At 39.2% G+C, this 17,605-nt stretch overlaps 1 protein-coding gene across 1 annotated transcript; it reads left to right on the forward strand.

Annotated features, from left to right (window-relative positions):
• Positions 1-767: 767 nt before the first annotated feature.
• OSGIN2 (oxidative stress induced growth inhibitor family member 2) lies at positions 768-15,340 on the forward strand. The gene is made up of 6 exons (XM_079302972.1): positions 768-1,172; positions 4,034-4,188; positions 8,975-9,111; positions 10,754-10,945; positions 11,550-11,641; positions 13,537-15,340. The coding sequence occupies exons 1-6, from the start codon at positions 1,129-1,131 to the stop codon at positions 14,582-14,584; spliced, it is 1,668 nt and encodes a 555-aa protein (XP_079159098.1). The 5' UTR covers positions 768-1,128; the 3' UTR covers positions 14,585-15,340.
• The last annotated feature ends 2,265 nt before the right edge of the window (positions 15,341-17,605 follow it).

The following is a 17,605-nucleotide window of genomic DNA, read 5'->3' on the forward strand; positions in this document are numbered from 1 at the left end:
CACTGTGATGGGTTTGACTAGGGAAGGAATGCTTTCTCCCCAAATAAGCACTCCTCAAAAATATTTATGACTAGACACAATTCAAAGCAGCCAACTGATCATATATGAAGCACTGTTCCCGAATAGGTGGCTGTTAGCCAAAAAAATGCGCCGAAAAAGTTTTAATTGACGGATTTCTGTCAGTTTCTTCATGTGCGTCACACGAGAAACCCGATGGGGCACAGCAGGGCGCTGAGGGCTGGGAGCAGCCCGGTGTGAGCCCCTCAGGAATGACAGCCCGGTGAGAGCCCCTCGGGAATGACAGCCCGGTGAGAGCCCCTCAGGAATGACAGCCCGGTGAGAGCCCCTCAGCCCGGTGTGAGCCCCCTCAGGCCCCTCAGCCCGGTGAGAGCCCCTCAGCCCGGTGTGAGCCCCCTCAGGCCCCTCAGCCCGGTGAGAGCCCCTCAGCCCGGTGTCAGCCCCCTCAGGCCCCTCAGCCCGGTGAGAGCCCCTCAGCCCGGTGTGAGCCCCCTCAGCCCCCTCAGCCCGGTGTGAGCCCCCTCAGGCCCCTCAGCCCGGTGAGAGCCCCTCAGCCCGGTGAGAGCCCCTCAGCCCGGTGAGAGCCCCTCAGCCCGGTGGGAGCCCACTCAGGCCCCTCAGCCCGGTGAGAGCCCCTCAGCCCGGTGTGAGCCCCCTCAGGCCCCGCAGCCCCTCACGAGCCGCCGTTAGGAGCTGCCTCGCGCCCCTGCGCCGCCCACCCGCGAGTCCCGCGCCCGGGCCGGGTCGCGTTGGGCCGGGCCGGGCCGGGCTCCCCGCCCTCCCCGGGCAGGCGGCGCAGCCCCGCATCCTCCTGCGGGAGCGGGGCCCCGGGCCCGCGGCTCCGCGGCAGCGCCGGCAGCCTGCAGCCGCACTCTCCTCCCCGCTCCCCTCCGCTTTTCTCCTCTCCTCCTCTCTGCTCACGCCGCTCGTCCCTCCTCCCTGCCGGTGCTGGCGGCGGCTCCTCCTCCCCGTGTGACCCGCTGCCGCATGTGAGCGAGGAGGAGGGACCGCGCCGCGCGGGCTCCACTGTGGCGGCGGCAGGAGGAGGAGCGGGAGCCGGCGTGCGGTGTCCCCCCGCAGCCTCATCGCTGGGCCCCGCCGGCGCTCCCCATGCCCGTCTGGTGCTGCCGCTGCTCCCTGGCCGATCACTTCAGGTGAGGCGGCGGCGGGCTGGGAGCGATGCGGGCGGGACGGCGACACCGGCGGGGCCGCGGCCTCCGCGGGGCTGCGGCGGCGAGCGCGGCGCTGCCCGGCCCCGCACGGCCCCGCCGGGGAGGGATGGCGGCGGCGGGGCCCGGGCGGGCGCGCCGTGACCTTGGGCAGCGCCGAGGCGCAGCCGGGCCGGGGGCAGCCCGCGGCCGCTGATGCTCCGTGTCGCTGCGGGGTGCGCGGCGCTGCACCGCCCGGCGCGCCGGCCCCGAGGGCACCGCTCCGCCCGCTTACCTGAACGAAATCCCTCAGTCTGGCAGTGGTAAATTCTCTTCTCGAAGTGTCAGCTTGAGACTAAATTCAGATTCCTTTTATGTAACGAGTTTTCTGTTAACCGCTCACCACTGTCCGTTTCTTTCTTCCTTTTTTTTTTTTTTTCTTTCTGAAAGTACGCAGTGTATTCTAGCATCTTTCAAAACGGCTTCCTAGAAAAAGCACAATTTAATATCAAACTATTATTATTATTATTATAATTGTTATTACTATCATTTTCAAATGGGAGAAAAACTGTTATGTGTATGTTGTGTTTTTTTCTCTTAATGTGTTTTTTAAGCAAAACCATGCATGCACGTTTGTACGTGTTTAGAATCTGGACAATTGACAGAATGTAATTCCCAGGTTGAGTGACCAGTAAGAGATAAATTAGGCACTAGTGCCCACTTGCATGTCTGCAGGACTAGATCCATAGGTAATTGTGCCAAGTCCCCACCACTGCAAAGCTGTCTACCATGAGTTTTATCAAGATAAAAACTGCTCGTACGTGATGACTTTCAGTGTTGTTCAGAGGTTAGCAAGGTGGTGGCCCGTAACTTCAGATCCTACTCGGTTCCAATATGATGTTCTTGCAAAGAAGGAACATGCTGCTGACAGCAATCCTTCATATGCACTGCATTTTGTATGCAGGTGTTCCTGTGCAAAGAGCAAGAAACTGCACATTGTGTGTAGATGTTCCTGTGCAAAATTACCAGTTTGGTAGTTTGTGATACACTAAGCTACACAGAAGCAACGTTTTTATTGTTAAAAGATTCTTCTATAGCCTACAGCATTGTGCACATATGTCTCAAATGAAGTTTTGAAATGTTTATTTTTGTTTTATGTTCTGTCAAACACAGCAAGTATAATAAGGCCACACTAAAGCATGCATGCTCCCCTTAAGCCTTTCTTTTGCAAAACATAAGGTAATGTTGCCTTAGTCAACTTTGAGCAAAGGCTGGAATATAAAACAGTCTACCTGCTCCTTTCTAAAAGCAGAGCTGAAAAAATCAGTATGACAATTAGATATCCCCTCTCTGACTCTGTCTTCATCTAACTCATGCTGTTTGGATCTTAAGTGTCTGCAAGAGCTAATGCGCAGCTGTAATCAAACAGTAAGCAAGTAATTTGCTGGTTTTTTTTTTTTTTTTTTTTCCTGTTGTACTGCAGGGAATAGTGATACCAAATATTTTCCAAAATAAATGCAACCTCAGAATAGCTCCCCACCCTTTTTAACAATGCCTTCAGAGATATGTGTTACAAAGTGTGCTACTGCTGTTGTTACTGCACAGCTCTGTCTCCAGTTTACTTCAGACGTCCCCGTAGAGGAAAGGCTTTTGAAACGAAATCTTGGGTGCTGTGGGAGTTGAGGCATTATGTAGTGTGTGTGCCTTCTTGAAGGCCCTGGGAATTGGATCATTACAGTTTTCATCCTATGTAGAAAATAATTGCTGAAATGCTAGAATAGCTTTAACATAGCTTTAACATTCAGAAATAGATAAGAGTGTTTTTATTTATTATTGATAATTAACCATGTTTATAAAGAGAAAAAGTTCTAGAAATTTTTCTTTAAAAAATTCCCCTGTTGGTAGGGGTATTTTAAATGAAAAATTGGTTGTCCTTACTTTACAAAAGACTTGACAAGTAACTGCAGTAATGGACTATTTTTTATTTGACTGTCTTTCAAGTTAGACTCATAGTTTGTGTGCTTCTTCACTGACCTGCAAAGGTTTCAGATAGGATTCCTAAATAATAAAAGACAAAACATTATAAGACAAGTCTTTGTATTGTAGAAGCACATCTAGATGGTGAAAGAGTTACAAGAGAAACTTAAGTGTATTTTTCAGAGAAAGAACTGAGAAATCTCAGAAAATGGCTGGTGGTAAAAGTAGTCTGCTGTGCAGGAGCTGACCTGACTACATGGCAATTCCTTCTGTAAAAACTTTTAACAGTGGTAGGATGGGTTATGTCTAGGGCTTAAAGAGATCATTTCACAAGGATCCATCCTCACACCACTGCCAACTTTAACCAGCCTCACTTCCCTCTGGATGGAAATTGGTGAGGTGAAGTCCTGTGTGCTGCTCAGCCAGCAGGAAGGGATAAGAATGCTGCTGTTGTACCTTAGCTGCTCCTTCAGGCTTTGCCTGGCCTTAATGTTGTTAATTGGCTAGGCAGTGTGTATCTCCTCACTTGATAAGGATATTGAGGAATGAGTTCTACTGTGTGTGGGATCAAAATAATGCTTGTGGTTATACGTTGGCTTTGTATAAACTGAGATTAGAAATCTGCACTTCTGCAGAGCCATCTGTGCCTTTTTGTTATCCTGCTGTAGACTTGCTAGGAGAAAGTGAACTTTTAAAAATCTTCTGTTAGAAAAGCTGTGCTGAAGAGTAAAATTGTGTAGATTGGATAAAACATATCTGTTTTGGTCTCAATTTTGCCAATTTTGTAGCTCTTAAAGTAAAACATCAAAAACGACTGTTTATGAAGAGACTGTTCTGACAACAGTTCACTGTTTCATTTTAGTTTTCTCCCATCTGTCCTTCTTAATTAGAACTTACAGCAGCACTGAAACCGAAGGACAGCTTTTGAATTCCTTTGTTCAGTACTTTGGTGAGAGCCTTGGGAGGAAGATTAAAAGAATGCCTTTAATTGAAGAAACTGTTCTGCCTGGGGACTCCCTTCTTACTTTGCCTGTAGTAATAATAGGTGAGTTTTTTCACTTTTTTAAAGATTCACTGTCACTGCTGTTGTGTTTATAGACCTGCTGCATGAAATAATTTATCATTAAATAGCTAATGCTTAGGACTTTTACAGTGAAGATGTTTATTAGAGTAATACAATTTAACAACAGTAGAATTATGTTATATTATATTATATTATATTATATTATATTATATTATATTATATTATATTATATTATATTATATTATATTATATTATATTATATTATATTATATTATATTATATTATATTATATTATATTATATTATATTATATTATATTATATGACTTGTTGGAGTATATTGTAATTCAAATTGTGCTTTGGAAAAATGAGCTGTGTTATTTGACTGCAGATGTAGGAGAACTGTATTGATTCTAGTGTTGATAACATAGGGTTTGATTAATGTGATATGTCTATTTCTGTATGCATGGAAGTTGTCTACACCAGTAGAAATCTGTGGGGTCATATGGGAGAGTGAGAAGCATAATGTAATGTGCTCCATGTTGGTTAGCTGTTAGCCTCTCATTAATTGCCTTTTTCTCTGTTGCATCCATCACTAGTGTTTAAATATTCCTCCATCTTTTTCAAAATGAATCCAGTTTGGCTAGTTTAAAATAATAAATTGTAGTCTTGATTGAACATTTAAGGGCATGTACTTGTAAAATGGCAGGATAACAGAGGGAGGAAGCTCCACAGTACACAACTTAATTGAGAGTGCCAGCATAGTGTTTATTGGGCCAAGGTTTTTCAGCAGCTGGTCACCAGCTCATTATTGCCATGACTTCATGAGGGGATAAAGAAAAGATTTGAAGTAAAGAAGGTTTTCAATAATCTAGTCCAAAGCTGTTGGGACTAGAGCAAGTACCTACCTGCAAGCAAGCAGAGATTTTGGAGACTGATGTTGCAATATAATTGTGTTCACAGTGTCTCCCCAATGTTGGTGTTTGTACAGCGGCTGTTCTCAAAACTCTCTTTATGATAGTTTTAAATAGTGCTCCTGTAGCAGACTTATGTGTATGTGACAGACGTGAATCACTTGAGGAGTTCTGCATCACAGTTGAAGAGAAAAATGTCCTGGCATTTTGTCAGCCTTAGTATAAGTTTGTCATATGTTTTATGACTCAGTTTACACTGTTAGTTTTGCAAATACCTCTGCTCAGTACTTACTTAGTATGGAGCACCTTTCTAGGTGGTGACACCAAACACAGCTGCCTTAACCATTTCTCCATCATCCAAATACTTCTTCACAGATATATTTGAGACACCTTGCAAGCTGATCTTCTCCATTGACAGCCTATTATCACTGAAGAGCCTTTCAAGGCTCATTATCAAATCTAAAATGATTTGATAATGTAGTGGAGGAGTATGAAAATAGTTGTCATCCCCTTTGCCTTCCCCCCCAATATATGACCACACTTCCTACTGGTTTGGTAACTTTTGTGCAGTACCTGTGTTGGGAAGAAACAGATACATTCCATCAGGGCTGAACAATTTCATGCTGAAGCTCTTAAGTTTAGACCTGTTCTGTGCTAAACATTTTCATCTTCTTCACTAGTTTTGATCATTACTATGTAGAATGTTGTCACTTCTTATCCAAATAACAAAGCTCTCATGATACTTGAAATTGAATATTTGCTTTACATTTAGACACAGAATGTAAAGATGTTTGTACTATATTTTGCTGTTGATCAAGAGAAGATTTTGCTGATACTCAAACAAACTTCACTTCTTAAATTAATAGGGCTATAGGGGTTTTGATTATATTGATTGTACAACTACAGTTTGTTTAATAGTAGTATCTCCTGCTTGCAGTCAGAGATCTTATTGGAGGCACTTTGTGTAAATAAAGAACAAACCCCTTGGGTATTAATTTTTCATTTCAAAAAGATTTTTTTTTCTTTTTCCCCAAGAATTTTTTTGAGAAAGTCATAGCAAGTCTGATTGAAGACCTTGCTGCTGAACCTTCATCCTGTGTGTTCTTGACAGCGTATCCTCAAGGGATTTCCTTTCCCTTGGATTCAGTCTGCTTAAAGAATAGAAACTGGGTTTGGAGCAGCTCTCTGGATGGTTCTCTCAGAAAAGTTCAGGGAGCTCAATGATAGTAATTCACCTTAACATCACCGAATCACAGAATAGCTGGTTTGGAAGAGACCTTCAAGATCATCCAGTCCAACCCATACATTAACACCTCAACTAAACCATGGCACCAAGTGCCACATCCAGTCTTTTTTTAAACACGTCCAGGGATGGTGACTCCACCACCTCCCTGGGCTGACCATTCCAGTACTTGATCACTCTTTCCATAAAAAAACTTTTTCTTAATATCCAACTTATATTTCCCTTGGCACAGCTTTAGACTCTGTCCTCTCATTCTGTCAGCTGCTGCCTGGGGAAAGAGACCAACCCCCACCTGATTACAACTAGCTTTAATGAAGTTGTAGAGAGTGATAAGGTCACCTCTGAGTCTCCTTATTTCCAGGCAACCCCAGCTCCCTCAGCCATTCCTCACAGGGCTTGTGTTCCAAGCCCCTCACCAGCCTTGTTGCCTCCTCTGGATGTGCTCAAGTGTCTCAATGTCCTTCCTAAACTGAGGGGACAGAACTGGGCACAACAATCAAGGTGTGGCCTCACCAGTGCTGAGTACAGGGGAGAATGACCTCCCTGCTCCTGCTGGACACACTGTTACTGATACAGGCCAGGATGCTGTTGGCTTCTTGGCTACCTGGGCACACTGCTGGACTTCACCTCAACAAATTTCCATTCAGAGAGAGGTGAGGCTGGTTAAAATTGGCAGTGGTGTGAGGATGGATCCTTATGAAGTAATCCCTTTAAACCCTAGACATAACCCATCCATCCTATTTTCAGTAATCTCCTTGGCCCTTGCCAGTCTTTGTTTGGGCAACATTTGTTACCCATTTAGTTCTTTCAGCTTTATCCAGTAGGAATGATCTTTCCCATGGCATACTTGGCTATGGCACACATTTTCCTCTTTCCATTGTGGACAAGCTTTGTTTATACCCCAAGAGGAAATAAAGCTAGCTGTGCAATTGTAAAAAGATAAAAAAATTCTTTGCTGAATTCAAGTTACAATTCTAAAAACAGTTAAGAATTTACTCCGCCAGGGTAATGCTTGTGAACTACTGATATGATTAAAGTGTTTTCATAATTTCATTTGATTTTGTTATGGATAGTTTCTCTGTATTGTGACTGTTCTCTCTCACATCTATCTCATGGCGAATGGATGACAGGAGGGGTTTGTATTTTCTTTAAACTTTAAATTCCTGTACTGAAGCATATCCAGCTATCTTATGTTGATCTGTTTGTGGGAGGGCAGAACAGTGTGAGAGTAAGGAAGAACTTTATCACTGTCTTTAGATTCTTTAGATGATTTTCTTGTAGCCTATGGCTGTGACCAATCTACGTGCACAGCGCTGTAATAAGGTATAAGATATTCTGCCACTGGAGACCAGATGAATATAGCCTGGAGAAAGAGGAAAAAGAGATCCAATATATGAAGAGACAGGGAATGAACAGGGCCTCAGGGAAGTAATGGGGGCATTTAGGACTGAGGAATCAGAAAAAGGAGAAGAGACAGGCTGTTGGAGAAGTGGGATTGTTAACAGGTGATGAAAATAGTGTGTGCAGAGGTGATGGGGAAAGTAAATGACCTGTGAACTCTTGACATCAAGAGATTAAATGATTAGAAGCAAGAGCAAACATCCAACACTGCCTGCTATAATAAAGTATGAATAAATTAGTAACTTAAACACAGAATTTGTGTAGTGTGTGCTAAATACCATATGTGCAAACAAAGTACTGACAGGGGCTCATTAGGAGAACACTGTGCTTTTCATTTAGTTGATGAGTAAGAGGAAGTGTAGAAATAAAAATACATAGCCACACATTCTGTATCATAGCCCATACTTTTCTCATTTAGCTTTCCATAACTTTTGATGTTGAACTTTGCAACATGAATATTACTTCTGTATTTGCATGTGATAAATGTGGTCCCCTACTTTGTTTAATACTAGTAAAATAAATGTTTACCTTATGTAATGTTCTGATCCCGTCTATCTCATACCTTTAATAACATTTTAAAAATAAGTGTCTATTAAAATTACAGTAATACACATATACACATTGAAAATGCTACAAAGCTGGTAAAAGTGTTTGACTTGATACTGTTCCTGAACAATGAATGTGGTCTTACATGAGTTTCTTGTACTTTGCCTCTTACCTACGGGAGGTCTGTGTTCTCTTAGCTTTTATGTTGTTTTTCTGTGTCTGTAACTTCTCATTTGACTTTCAGTCTTAAGCTTTCCACTTGTCTCTTTCTTCTCTTTATTTTATGAACAGACCTGAAGAGCATATAATCCTGACTGTGTTTCTGTTCTGTGTTGTACAGTGCCTATGGGAATGCAAAGTTGTAAGATGGCAATAATTTTCAGCTGTCATTGTGACTGACAGGCAGACCATTATCAGAATAACAGTTAATTTGACATACTAAAGTAGGGAACTTCTTTATATGCATTTTGGTTCCTGATATAAAAGTAATACATTTTTCTCTAACTGAAAAAGAATTTTGCTCTGTCTATTTGAAGGATAATCCTATAAAAAGTTTTGTTTTTCTGCTAAGTATATAAACTGCTTTGAATCAGGGCAGTCTGGCATTATACTACTTCAGTACTATTTTGTTGCTGTATATTTAGTGATTAACAAACTGTAGATTATAAACATTTTTACTAAAGCAGTACATTTTTTCTTTAATAGGAAATGGACCTTCAGGAATTTGCCTTTCTTATCTGCTCTCTGGATACAGGCCATATTTGTCTCCTGAAGCTATACACCCAAACCCCATCCTACATACAAAATTAGAAGAAGCTCGACATCTTTCCATTGTTGATCAAGTAAGCTTTGGTTGCTATCTTGTCTAGCTCTTTTCCTACTGCAAGCTTTAGTACATTAATAAGTTCCTTTGTTATTCTATTATTTTAAGTAGAATCAACTCATGATGGTTAGATCCAAACCTGGGCCATGTAGTGTTGTTTGTGGTTCTTGAAGTCTTTTAGTTTGTGGTATTTTTTGGCTTTACTGTCTGCTCTTTGTTGTATTCTTGCTACTTCCCAGGAGTGTCTAAAGCATGACTTGGTCAGTGGCTGATGCAGGAATTATATGTTACATTACATTACATTTGGGATGTTTGGGCACTATTAGCAAGGAACATGTGCTACTAAAGTATATAAAGTACACATAGTTCAAGTTTAAATATTCTTAAATACTACAGTTCTTACTAATACTTGATTTTTAGTTATATTGGGGACATATAGCCTCTATAAACACAATCAATTTTTTTTTTTTTTGGAACAGTATGCATCCTTCAGTGTTTGTGTTGTATTGACAGTTGCTCTTGTGCTGTAATTGTTACTCTTATATGCATCCAAAATTTCTGTCTGATTTGATTAGTTACATCTTCTCTAGCATTTTTCTTTCTACTTGTACCTTGGTTTGCCTTGTTAACACTATTTCCCACTCACCTCACTGTACTCCTGATGGATTACTGACAATGATATCACTGTATTGCCTTTGTGACTAATTTATTTGAAATACAAACATGGATTTATGTTTGTAGGAGGTAAGGAGGAGTTTGTTTGGCTTTGGATTTTGGAGGGTGTTTTTGTTTCAGTGCTGTGATATTTGCACGTAATGTTTACCCTAAGTCTCAAGGTCATTTTCTTTTACAGGAGAGTAAGTTGCCTAAGTTTTGGCTACAGGTGTTTCATGTAACTTCATCCTCTCCTGACACCCTAGTATCTTGCCTAATTAGGGAGCCAAGCTGTACTGACTTTGTCAGCAAAAATTTGGTTTAAGTCCAGTTTCAAATCTCTATTTTCTCTTCAGATATATGCTATTGCATAATTTTTGAAATTATTACAATTTTTAGAAGAAGACTGGTTAAAAGATGCTGAAATGTGAACTTTACAAAGTTCTATAGATTTTTCTCAGCATTAACTGCTATGTAAAATAATCCTATTTTTACTTTTTAGAAATAATGCTTATATTATCTTCATTATTTTGAGATACAAAACAGTGTTGGAATTAGCTAAGAGCTGTCAAAAGAGCCTTTTCTACTTGTTGTTTAAAGCTTAGTGTTTTTAGATTTCAATTTTGCTATGTCAAAATTTGGCTCCTAGAAATATTAGCAGTTCTTTGTTAAAAGTAGTCTGTAGTCTATAAATATAGATGTTACTAAGTTGCTCTGATCTCTATTTGCCCACATACTTCTTGTTCTACGATGAATATCAAATATTGACTTGCCCCAGAATTACTGTTATTGACATGGAATTTTTAAATGAGTGAGATGTATTATTCAGAGTTACAAAGAACTGAAACATAGCAGTTATTTCTGAAAAGTGTTTTGATTCAATGTCTACATTAAATACCTTTACCTAAAATGCAACTTGAATTGATTGCATTTTCTGTTGCAATTCAACTTCTGTACATCAGAACAGCATGATGAACGTTAAAAGTTTAAAACTTGTCATCCTTCAGGATCTGGAGTACCTGTCAGAAGGCCTGGAAGGACGCTCCTCAAACCCAGTTGCAGTGCTTTTTGATACATTGCTTCACCCTGACGCTGACTTTGGTTACGACTACCCACCTGTTCTGCACTGGAAGTTAGAACAGCACAATTACATTCCCCACATAGTACTTGGAAAAGGACCACCTGGCGGGGCTTGGCATGTGAGTAAAAAATTCATCTTGCTCCTAGAGTAACTTGGTAACTCTTGTGTTTTGGGATTTTTCTTACTGCCTTATTCCAGGGCTGTTTTAGATGGTAGTGCCAGGTGCAGTTTCATGTGTTCATTACCAAAGCCCAAGTAAGTGGGGGATATGAGAAAGGAAGGAAGAAGTTGCCCTTTACTCTTGGGTGTTTGGGACCATGAGTGCTGTCTTACATTACCATATTATTATGTTAGTTTACATTTAATGAATTATAATAAAGAATATTTTCTAAAACTTTTTTTTTTACTTGTCTGCATTGTTTCCAGGTGTTTTATACAAAATCTTAAATCTTGATGTCTTTATATGATGCTGCTTTCACATGTTTTTCTTCCTCTTTAGTATTTGAAATAACTTGCTTTTAGTTTCTCCTTCATGTCCTCTCTCTTCACCTGCTTTTTTATTAGCTCATGTGATTACCTAAGTGTAACACAGAAACAGTTCTTGTAACGTCCTGGTTTTATGTTGTGTTCTGGTACTTTGTTGCTCTAAATGAGTACAATGACAAGAGCTTCACATGAATTTGAAATGTGTCTGATGATGCATCTTCATGTTTTCTCCATAGTCCATGGAGGGCTCTATGCTAACCATCAGTTTTGGAGACTGGATGGAATTGCCTGGCCTCAGCTTTAAGGAATGGGCAGCTAGCAAACGCAGGTAAAGATACTGCAGAATCTATTTGAGAATCCTAGTTGCTATAAAAATCTAGATTACTGGAAAGTATTCCAACTTCACCGTTCACAGGAGGGCTTTTTGTTTAGTTTATTAAATGCCTGATGGCACTGGAAATTCTTCTGCTATGTGTACTCTGATGGAAAAAACTGGACGATGGTCAGGCAGAACAATTGCTCGAGTTCACTGAAGGTAAATGTCCAGGCAGTGGTGTGTTCCAGCAGAAAGAGGCACTTACTGAAAGCAGTTCTGATCAGAGGTGAGGGAAGATGGAGGGAGGAATTTCAAATCCACTGAAGGAAGTATTGCAAGTTCCTCTTTCAACACTGATGCAGCTGAAGTTGCTGTGCACACCAGTTTTCTTGCAATTCAGGAAGTTGTATATTTCAGCATTTGCTTTTAGAGACAAAGCTGCAGCATCTGAAATCTATGAATTTTAATTTTAAGAGAATAATTGGGAATTTCAGTGTTGATTTGTAGAAATAAGTTTCTTGAAAAAACTTGAAAAGTTACTCTTGTGCAAGCTCACTGGTTTTACTTCAGTTCATAAAGGTCTGTGTCAGCAGATGAACCTAGGAACCTCTATGTGAGCTTTTTCTAAAATTTTAATTTTTTTTACTTTTTTCTAGCAAAATTAAAGGAAGTTGGTTTTGGACTATGTATGGGAAAAGAAGAAGTAGAGTTACTTGAGCATATGTCTTTAAGGGCAGACTGTTACTTATTTCAGGACAGCCCTTGAAGTGAGGAAACTGTAGCTTTGTTCTTTAATCCTTTTCTTAGATAACCACAGCAATCTTGCCTCCTTATTAACTGAAATCCCATAAGCTGCTTATTATCTGAAGCTATGTATCATAGTTTTCAACAATGCTAAAACCAGAAATGCTGACCTGTTACACTACAATTAAACAAGCTTATTTAAAATGATTGATGATAATGTAAAATTCTAGTTAGTAGAACCATTTCCTAAGTTTCCTTGCAAGAGGTGTAACACTATCACATTATTCTCTTCCAATAAATATCTCATGATGATTTTCAGAGTAGTAACCTGAGCATTTAAAAGAACATGCGCTATTATCTTGTTAGTCTAAGAAAATTATTAGCTTGATTACTTGTAAATATAATTTTAGTGGCAATCCTTATGTTCACTACAGTTTGTTTTGTCTTCTTGCAGTACGTAGAGCTTACTTCTAAAGAAGCAGCAAAATTCATGCAACTGTTCCAAATAATTACACTGTTAGCTATTTTTCTTAGGAATGAGACTGCAATAATCACAAGAAAAGCACAGATGTAATAGCAGGGTTTGCAATGCAAAAATGTTTTTTATTGGGCACTTGAACCTCACAATCCTGTTTACATAGTTGCATTAACACACTGTGTCATGTTTGCTTTGCTCATTCATGTGATATGGTACGACTTCATTTGATACTTCATGAACTTAACCATACCCAAGGGAGAGGTCTTTTGTAAAGTATAATGAATCCTTAGTTCCAGTAACATATTGAACCTAGAGTTTCAAATTTAGCACTTAACTATGACATTTAATTAATTAGATAGTAAGTGTATTCTCACTGGGTACAATTTTAGCCAAAACTGTATTGTTGATAGTTGTGATGTTAAACTTTGTAAAAACTTCCATACTGAGCTGCTGTGATACACCAGAGCTTTTAACCTAATTTGATAATCACCATAGTAGCAAATTGTGTATCAGGAAACAAGAGAACAAATAAATCAAATGCCTTTAAAGATGCTGAACCCAGTGCCATTTACACTGAGCAGATTCAGTCCTCATAAATTTTTCCTGTCATGTGCTATGTCATATCTGATACTTAAATTACCAATAAGGTCTATTTATTAACTGGAACCATTCAATTTTCTTTCAGAAATATAAAGAGCAATCGAGTAATGCCAGAGGAAATAGCTTGTTATTATAAACACTATGTTAAAGTCATGGGCCTCCAAAAGAATTTCAGAGACAATGTTTACATAACATCAGTGTCCAGGCTTTACCGAGAAAAGGATGATGAGGATAGAAGTGACCAAAATGAAGATATTTCAGCACAGCATTTGGAAATGGAAGATGGACAGAAATCACTTATTAAGAGAAACTGGGAAGTCAGAGGATATCAGCGAGCAGCAGATGGTTCTCATGTGCCCTTCTGCCTCTTTGCTGAGAATGTGGCTCTTGCAACTGGAACCTTTGATTCTCCTGGCCGGCTGCAAGTAGAGGGAGAAGACTTTCCTTTTGTCCTCCATTCCATGTCTGACTTCGGAGCTGCAATCAGCAAAGGAAAGTTACGTGGGAAGGCAGACCCTGTGTTGATTGTGGGTGCTGGACTAACAGCAGCTGATGCAGTGCTATGTGCCTATAACAACAACATCCCAGTAGTCCATGTGTTTCGTAGAAGAGTTACTGATACAAGCCTAATTTTCAAACAGTTACCTAAAAAGCTTTACCCTGAATACCACAAGGTCTATCATATGATGTGTACTCAGTCTCATACTGTGGACTCTAATCAACATTCTGCTTACACTAGTTTCCCTGAACACAATGTACTTTCCTTCAAGCCTGAAATGAAGTGTGTCCTTCAGAGTGCCTCCGGACTGAAGAAAATCTTGAAGTTTTCTGTAGCCTTAGTTCTGATAGGTTCTCACCCAAATCTTTTCTTTTTAAAGGACCAAGGACATAGCATAGGTCATCACTGTAATCAGCCCATCACATGCAAGGGGAATCCTATAGAAATTGATCCATACACTTATGAATGCACTAAAGAAGCCAACCTCTTCGCTTTAGGGCCTCTGGTGGGAGACAACTTTGTACGGTTTTTAAAAGGAGGTGCACTGGGCATTGCACGATGCTTGGCAATAAGACAAAAGAAGAAACACGAATTGATTGAAAGTGGGGATGGAGGAGGTGATGGGGTACCATAAATGAGACATTAGAAACTCTCACATCCAGGATTTCAGATGTAGTCTTAACAGAAAACTCACTGGCAGCAAAAGTTGATAGCAGTCACATTTCTGTTGTATACAAGTAACCTGCGCTTGTATTGCTTGGTAAAGGATGCTGATATTACGATACTCGACTCTCTAAAAATACAAATATTTCAACTGATCTTAACTGGAATTGCTTCCAGATAAACAGAAAATGAGACTAACTTATCTTGGCCTGCTGTCTGTCATCTCTTGCTCAACTACAAGAGCAGACTTTGTCTGTCAGAGGCAATGCCTGCCAGAGTGGCTTTACATTTAAGTGTCAAATGTGACAAAAGTACTCTTACCACGAAATTTAAATAACTTCTAAAAGCAGAAAGCTTGTTTAGTACAAAGTGATTCTTTGTCCCAAAGCAAATATGGAGCCTTCTGCTTGAAACAAGGATTTTATTTATTTGCCACAGTAATACTTGGAATGAGCACTTAGTAAAATGGCTTCTACTATAAAGAAGGACTTCTGTAAGCAAGAAGTAATCCTCAACAGTTTTAAATTATCCTGGTAATTGGAATAAAAGAACAGCATTCCAATTTACTCTTTAACGATTTGACCCAATCCATTAATGTTTCTTCACACTATGCCTAGAGCTGGGTGAGTGCACAAAGACTAACATGAGATGTTCCCCTACAGTGATATGTACATTTCTGAGAATACACATTAACATAAACAATAAAGTACTGATGTAAGTGCTCTTACTACAGTGTCAATATCATGAATATCTAGTGTACTACTGAAAAATTAGGTACATGAGAGAATTAAGGTGTTTTTGCTTCCAAGTTCAGGAAGATTGAATGGGATCACTTGGCTGATGAAGGTGGGGTGGGTGATAGATATTCTCATCTCCCATTTGACCAAAAATCGGTTCTCTTTTTTTCCTAGAACAGCACATGATAATTAAATATTTTAGCCTGCAGTTTTTGAAACTTAAGGAAGGCTTCTATCTTACAGTCAGCTAAAAAATAAAACAATCTCAAAACAAACATGCAATAGTTCATTTAAATCTTGAAGCTTCTAATGAAAGACAAAGACTTAACTTGTATCTACCTCTGAATCCAAGTTTCATCTTTCTGCTCCATAATGTAAGACCTAGATTTCATTTGCTGGGTTTTACAGTAGTTAGTTTACCTAAACACAGTTGTAGGTTATTTACCATAGTGAGGTTAAGTTAGGAAAGTGACCTCCCAAAACTTAGAATAGACAAAAATGTTTTTTACCAAATGTTTTAATTCAGGTCCAATGTGATGGAAAAGATCTTTTTCTGTTTGGGTTTTTTTTTTTTTTTTTTGTGTGTGTGTTAAAGAATGCTGTGTTAATTTCAAGTATTCTGTTTGCATGATTAAAAAATCTCCATATTAGAACAGTTTTTTAAAAAAATTTAAAAAATTAAACTTTGTGAGTTGTTGCTGGTTTCCCAGCTGTCTTAACTTTCGTAAGTGGCAGATAGCTATAGTCAATAAATTCCTGTTTTCTGTGCCTATTGAATTACATGGTTCTGTGGCTACTGCAAGTCTTTATGCATCTGAGTAAGTTACTCAGATTTTGGACATTAAAGTTAAAAAGGTAAAGGACACAAGGATTAAAATGACTATTTTCAGTGGAAGTCCAAAATAATTTATGAAATTATGCTACTACTAATAATAAATTTTACTCTGGAGCCACTTAACAGCATAAACACAAACAAAGGAGCATTTCTATCAATTTCTGCATTGCCCACATGGTTGGCTTTAGCCATGCATTGTCAATATTAGTTAAGGTACTTTTTTATACTGATATAATGAGCTGATTTGAATTCCACTAAAATCTAGGCTTGTTTTCTTCATACTTTGAGATTCTACAATTTGCCTTAGGCAGAAACTATGTATATAGAAACTAATTCTAAACCTGTGATACCTTATAATTTTAATTGTTATAAGTGCTAAATACTTGATTATAGATTTGTATTGTAGTTAAGTTATTGGGAATACATCTGCACTGTGATTAAATTCCTGCAGTTTTGTATCAATATAAATGTCCAAATATAACATATGGCATGTTACTGTTTTTTCATTTGTCACAGGAGACATTTAAAATGCCATCAGAAAAAATATTTACTTAGCAGTTATTTTGCAAAACAAAGGGGAAAAAACCTTTATGCCCTTTTCTAGCCTCAGCTGCTGCAGCTACTCATGATCTCTGTGTGTTGTAGTGACAATTTTGTAGCAGAGATCTTTGATCTATTATTACACAAGTATCTTTCATTGCAATCTTACAGCACCTTGAGGTTTAACTGCTTTTATTTTTCATCAATCCTGCCGGTATTTTTGAGATAAATGTTGCATGTGAGACCCCCTAGTTGGGCAGAGAAATCTCTGTAGTCATGTTTATTAAGCACATATAAAAATACTTTTTTCAATCAAAGCTTCGTTAATCTTCTAGGAATTGCTGGATTTAAAGTTGTAGCTAGACTTCTTCATTTTCACCTTTCTGATTTTGAGAGAAATTTCTCTCTCTCCTGTTTAGTATTTTGAGGAACTAGGTGATAGGAAAGTTTGGGCTTTGCCTTAAGACAGCTTTACCTACAGCACTGCATTTATTGTGAATTAGATATTGGCACTGAGTAGTTGTCTTTGGGGAAACACCTTGTTTCTCAGATTAAAAAAAAACCCCAAGCATTTGAATTTCCTGTGTTATATAATAATTTACAGAAGGGAGATTGTTTCTTTCAGTGCTTCTTTCATTGCAAAGGATAAACTTTTAAACATCATGGATTTTAAAAGGATACTTAGTACTTAAGATTTATCAGGAAAATGCAGACAGGAAGAACATAATTTTTAGCTGAAGTAAGTTAATTTGGATTTATAGAATTTGTAAAGCTGTGTTAACCCATACTGTGTATTTTTTAATAGGCTAGTGGAAAAACAGCTTTAAAATTTGGATTTGGTTCTTAATGCTGTGAATGTGTCTCCTAGTTAAATTATTGC

Source organism: Erithacus rubecula (assembly GCF_903797595.1).
Source record: "Erithacus rubecula genome assembly, chromosome: 3".
Lineage (NCBI taxonomy): Eukaryota > Metazoa > Chordata > Aves > Passeriformes > Muscicapidae > Erithacus > Erithacus rubecula.